Source organism: Lolium rigidum, chromosome 7, assembly GCF_022539505.1.
Source record: "Lolium rigidum isolate FL_2022 chromosome 7, APGP_CSIRO_Lrig_0.1, whole genome shotgun sequence".
NCBI lineage: Eukaryota > Viridiplantae > Streptophyta > Magnoliopsida > Poales > Poaceae > Lolium > Lolium rigidum.
The window spans coordinates 344,370,305-344,376,304 of NC_061514.1; the positions used below are offsets into that span (position 1 = coordinate 344,370,305).

The window sequence follows — 6,000 nt, forward strand, 5'->3', positions numbered from 1 at the left end:
AAGTTCACTTACTACACTTTTTCCGAGAACTTGTTGTTTCCTTCTTTGTGCAACTCCATGACTAGAGATACTTCTGCACTTCTGCTGCTAAACGCCCCAGCCTCCCGTAACTCCCTAGCCCTAAACGCCGCCGCCGCCGCCTTTAGCGCCGCCAGGGCAAAGACCCTCGGGGCGTGGCGGCGGCGGGGGCCCTTCCTCGTCAACGCCTGGTGGACGGCAGCCGGATCCCCTTCCTCGACGCATGGCGGGCGCGCGGATGGGTTGGGCGGCGGCGGCCTGCGCTGCGCCCCCTTCTCCCGTCGGCTCTCCCTCGGCCGGCGCGGTTGGGATGGGCGGCGGCGGCCAGCGCTGCGGCCTTCCTTCTCCCGTCGGCTCTCCGCAGCACTCCGACAGGGGCTGGTGGTGGGCGGCGGCCAGGCTCATGGCCTGCGCCAATTTCCCCCCGCCTCTCGCCGGTGAGTGGAGGCGATCTCGGGCTTCACCCGCGACACGAGGTCGCCCGGGGCAGCAGCCTTGGGTAAGACGGTGGAGGTGGCCCTCTTCTTCGCCGAGAGGGTTGGCCTGCGGTTGGTGGTGGTGGATCTATCGATCTATCACCGCGTTCCGGCGGCGAGATGGAGATGCTTGGAAGCCGGCGACGGAGTCGCCGGCGGAGGGCTGGAGTGGCCAGCCCGGGATGGTCGCCGACGTGGGGGTCCGACCTGAATAAAGGCGGTGGTCCTAGGGTCTCTCTTGCGTGAAGAGGAAGACTTACCGGAGGCCTGGACTCGTGATCTAGCCGGAGTGTTGAGTTCCGGAAGGCTCCGCCGGCGAATGTAATAGTGCTTTTTGCCTGGAGTTTGCTGGATCGGTGGTATTCGGTCGTGCGCACCCATGCTTTTATTCCGACCGATTGGTTCTGGAGGGAGCGGCGCGAAGCTCTTTTTCTGTGTTGACATCAAGTGACTATGGATCCATGATGAAAGTCGGAAGAAGAGAAGTTCATGAAGGCCGGAGGGAGGACTAGCTAAGGGAGGTTCAAGTCTCCGCGCTGTTGAGGGACTTGCTTGGTGTTCCGGGCTTCACGGCAGCGGTATGAAAGTGGGGGCGACAACACAGGTGAAGTTCGAGTCCTACCTTTCGGGGTGAAAACCCAAGGTCCGGCCTTAACTGGTTGTGCCTGGCAATGACCTTGTTGGAGGCATTGTTTTGAGAGCGGGGACTATCTTCAGGGTGAAAACCTAAGATCGTTGATCGAGCGACGATGGTGTTCGCGCACTGTTCCCTTCTTGGAGGCGTCGTTTTTGGAGATTTTGTATTTCAGGTGTTGTCTTGGCGGTGGATGTATTGCTGTTGTTAGGCCCGAGACACTGTAGCGGGACTTTTGTTTCTTAGTTTTCTTTTTTCTTTTTTTTGGCTGTGTGCATCCGTAGTGCCATTAGGGTGGTGCGTTGTTGCAGAGGCTGGGTGTAATTGGTATCATTTTGATATTAATATATTCCCTTTATCGAAAAAAAATGACTAGAATTTGTAATTTCAGGTTTCCGTCTGATAGTTCACTACACTTTAATAAAAAAACTAAACTTAGAGCTGCAATTGTAAAAACTTTAGCCATAAAAAATCAGCTTATGAAGTTACAGTTTCTCTTCAAACATTGTCAATGTATATATACGGTATGACATATATACATAACGTTGTGACATGTAGACTTCCTCCTTGCCATAATATATTGCGTATTGGTTTCCGCGGTACTCAAACTCAACTAACTTAACCAATTTTATTAAGAAACTTAGCGATATCTACAAATTAAATGTATACTATATTAAAAAAATATTTCATTATGAATCAAATGGTATTGATTTGATATTCTGGATGCTAATAGTTTTCGTATAACTTGATTGAAATCCACACGGTTTGACTTCGAAAAATCTTATACGCACTATATTCTGACATAGAGAGAGTAGAGACCAAGGTTGAAACCTTGGTGGGTGAAACACGCGCCACAACTTCACCAGACTAGGTGATGGTTATGTACTCCATACCAAATTTTGCAAGGGTAATTGCGATAGCAATATATCATTATAGGGAAAAGCCACTAGCTGCTAAGCAAGAAAGAATTTCAATTATAAAATCTTCATAACGGTACACACTTCATTCTAAGTTCAGTTGGCCATAATTGGACATTTGGTGAAACTCCCTGACATATAGTAGTGACTTGCAGTACGTTTGATGGGATGTTTCAGTAGAAGTTTATGAGCAAGGGAAGCTACACTGCTTATAACACCCAGCACAGAAACGATGTAATCTACAACTGCAGAACTCTAGAGCGCCAGCAACTTTCCTGGAGACGCTCACAGCCTCACACATCTGAGATCTGTGGTTCATTCAGGTGCCCCGTCCTGGTCAACATCATAGCTCATCTGCAGCACTAGCGAGATTTGGAATCGTCTTCATTAGGCTTCACCTTGTCCTGTGATAGAAGTTAAATTTTAGCTAGATGTTCCGATTTCAGAATGTTGGAGAAGTAATGATGCATGAACAACATTCAGAATGCTGGAGAATCATGACTCAACGACATTGCATGGCGAGCTTGCTCCTTTTATACCCGCATAGCTAGCTTAGTCTAGTGATGTACTGATGTGTATAAAACCTATATTCAGTGATAGTTCCTTCGTGTAAGGATGATGCGAAATGTGCGTTAGTATACTTAATCCGATATGATTTAGGATACTTCAGCACCAGTATGATTCATTACCAACCAATTTTTAACATGAAGTACAAATGATACCATTTTGACGTACTTCCAGACCTATGCATTTTCTAGGGTTCGTCACACAAGAAGTCAATATATTTTTACCTTGTGGGCTAGACTGAAATCCACAAGTGCCAAGATGACCTGCAAGTTTTTCTCCCCAGTGCTTTTGCCAATCTTCTGTCAACTTGACCTCAGGAGTTGTCCACACGACAGCCCTTGCTTCCTTATAATCAACTGTAGCAGAAGTTACCTCAGGCTGAAAGAAAAGCATTGAGAATGGTCCAAGTGAGCAGAACGAAAAGAGCAACAAATAAATAAAGGGAAGTAGCAAAAAGGGGCATTCTCGAGAATCTGGAACGATACAAAGTAGAAAATCTAGACAGACCAACATGGTTGACATCGGTATAGAGATAATTGTTTTAATGAAATGCCCCGTTAAACATATAGGGACGCAAATGTGACTCGTGCATGTTTTTCCTAATCTCTCTGGAGGAGAGGAAACGTAGTTGCAGCATAAGAGAGGCTGTCCCTCTCTTACTCACTGCTGCAATGATTGAAATCGATCAGATATAAGAAAGCAAGGAATAACTTACCCTCCCCTTGATTCATTACTTTCTGACGAGTGGTGGCGGTGCCCCCTCAACCCATGGCACAAGTTTCAAATATACAAAGACTTGGAACTAGATCGTTTTACAATGGAAATTTATGACCCATGTGGTCTCAGAGTCGTCTTCGGACGGAAGGCTGGCGAAAACGTTTAGAGCCAATTCCAATAGTATAGCCAATTGTTGGCTATAACAAGATGTCATATCATTTGTAGTCATCATATAGCTAATATGTACAATAGTTGGCTATAAGAATGTAGTACTTTACTAATATATGGCCCACCTTTCACTCTCACAAGGTGCCTAGGAGCACGTGCAAGAGCTGGCTATTGCATAGTAGCCCACCTCCCTTCTCTCTCCTCTTCTCTCTCCTCCAACTCATCTAAAATATATTATTTAATGTCTTATAGTCAGCTGACTGGACTCTATTGTACTTGCTCTTAGTGAAGCCTGTGTCTGTGCGAGCTATCCTAACCTCTAGCTACTTGCCTAGATTTCATCAATGAATTGTGCTCTCCACATTCTATACGCAAACCATATACAATGATCCGTTCTGCACTCTCTTTGGTTTCAGCTTCATTTCATTCCCGGTTTTCTTCAATAAAAGCTACTATATGCGCCGGATAGGTATCGATTATGGAGATAATAAACATAAAAAAAGATCAATTGTACTTCTGCTAGTGTGCTGAACTGCTTGCTCGTTGCCTCATTGGTTTGGTCAAACATATTTTTGCAAGAGAAATGGAGCAAAATCGCGATGGTAAATAGGCCTAGAGACGAGACGATTACCTGACCCTCTAGAATCCTCTTCACACTGGAAGCGCACCCGTCGCACATCATGCCCTGCAAGAAAGACCCAGACAGCAGCGGGTCATGCCTGGACCCTAACCCTCCCGTGAAATTCGAAGAGAAAAACAGAAATGGAGAATCAGAAACCTCCGAATCCAACATAGAGGTTGAGACGAGAAGTGCACCTGGACGCTGAGCAATATGGCCTCGGATGCGGGCTCAGCCGCATCGCCGAGCGCCGCGGCGGCGGCGGTGACCGACGAGGTAACGCCACCGCGGGGACGCAAGACGCCAGAGACGCTGCTGGGGGAGAAGGAAATGGATGCGACGCGGCGAGCTCCGGCGAGGGGGGAAGACGAGAGGGGTCTGGACTTGGAGGCAGAGGGGAGGAGGGGAGAGAATCTCGTGATTAGCGTAGACTCCATTGGGATGCTCTGATTTCTCGTCCCGTGTCTCCTCCTGCCGACCGTCGTCCGAGATTAGCGGTTGTGAGAGGGGGGAGTTTGGGAGATAGGAGGCAGAGAGGTTGACGAGGTGTGTCTGCGTTACCAAAGCTTTGGTTCGAAAATTTATTTTGGTTGCCCACAAATTGGCTAAAATCAACTGAAAATTGAACTATTCGTTCTGTTCAAAATTTGATATTACAGATTTTTCTACATTTACATGCATTTATCCACGGGTGCAGTGGTGCGACGAATGCGGCAGAATCTCTCGCCGGAGTGCGAGCGCGGCTACGGTGGAGCGACGGATGCGGTGGAGGGGAATTAGGGTTTCTAACCCGTACCTACCGCATCGGCCTCTATATATACCGACCGCACCGATGATTTCACGGGACCCGTGAAATATGTATGGGCCGAACCTCGAATACAAGGTCTGTTCTACGACGCAAATCAAATAGAACTATAAAACTGTAAAACAACTGCAAATGTATGGTTTTGACCCATTTTAGGGGATGTGCTAGAGTAGCTCTTAGCACTCCTCTCATGCTCGCCCCCGTCGCCCGTTCATCTTCTCCCTAGCGCAGCGACACCCACCGTAGCTCCACGCAGGGGCGGAGACAGGACGAGTAGGGGCTAATGCTAATAGGACGTATCGTGTGTGTAGGACATTTCGGCATCTGAAATATTAGGGGAACATAATTCTAGAGGAGGGTTGCGATTGGACTTCCCACATACAGCTTCCTTTCCCCCCTCCTTTTTTCCACTTTCCTTAGCTTTCCGGCACATTGTGTTCAAGCTTTCAAACTCTTCTGGTGCTCCTGCAGTAAGGCTAATCACATCTAAATCTGAAAGGATTAAATCAATAGGCGGAACCGAGGTGGACGATTCAAGAGTATTATCGTTATCATCGATAATTATTGGTACGAAGTGTCTCTGTGGTTAACTGGCATCGTGTACTTAGCACTAGCACCATATATTATCTTCTTCTTTCCGTGGGTGAGTTAGATTCATCAACCGGCTCATCCTTCATACTTGTACCGTCCGATTCATCATCATGTTGACCTTTACCTGAATTTAACCAGGAGTCAATATCGCCTGACTTGATGATGACACAGTCCTGGAAAAATCTTTTGGCGGAAGACCATGGCTGGGTGTGGACGTCATTCCTTTCTTCTTGTCTACCTCCTTTTTATCGATGTTATCAGACATGCTATCTTTACCGGACGTGTATCAACTCCTTCTGCGTTTAGCATCTTCAGCAATTTCTGCAAAACAAAATTGAGAAAGTAATGTCATGCTCTGTAAAGAGGCATTTGAGAAAATAGAACCATGGCGTCTCCACATGCAAGTTTGCTATAAGCGTTAACGAGTGGTATGATTCTTCTTATTACTTTGTCTTTTTTTGACGTTCCAGATTATTTCTTTGTCGATG

General features: G+C 47.1%; 1 protein-coding gene across 1 annotated transcript; it reads right to left on the reverse strand.

The window, feature by feature from the left end:
- Window positions 1-2,082: 2,082 nt before the first annotated feature.
- Window positions 2,083-4,626, reverse strand: LOC124675690 (copper-transporting ATPase PAA1, chloroplastic-like). The gene is made up of 4 exons (XM_047211766.1): window positions 4,314-4,626; window positions 4,129-4,182; window positions 2,837-2,990; window positions 2,083-2,449 (listed from the first exon to the last, which is right to left on the reverse strand). The coding sequence occupies exons 1-4, from the start codon at window positions 4,551-4,553 to the stop codon at window positions 2,433-2,435; spliced, it is 465 nt and encodes a 154-aa protein (XP_047067722.1). The 5' UTR covers window positions 4,554-4,626; the 3' UTR covers window positions 2,083-2,432.
- Between the last annotated feature and the right edge of the window lie 1,374 nt (window positions 4,627-6,000).

Excerpts from the sequence above, each read along its gene's own strand:
- LOC124675690 (XM_047211766.1), bottom strand. The coding sequence starts at position 4,553 with ATGGAGTCTACGCTAATCACGAGATTCTCTCCCCTCCTCCCCTCTGCC. Across the intron at positions 4,183-4,313 it reads CCATATTGCTCAGCGTCCAG|GGCATGATGTGCGACGGGTG; the intron begins GTGCACTTCTCG and ends TCTTTCTTGCAG. Across the intron at positions 2,991-4,128 it reads AGAGGATTCTAGAGGGTCAG|CCTGAGGTAACTTCTGCTAC; the intron begins GTAATCGTCTCG and ends CTTTTCTTTCAG.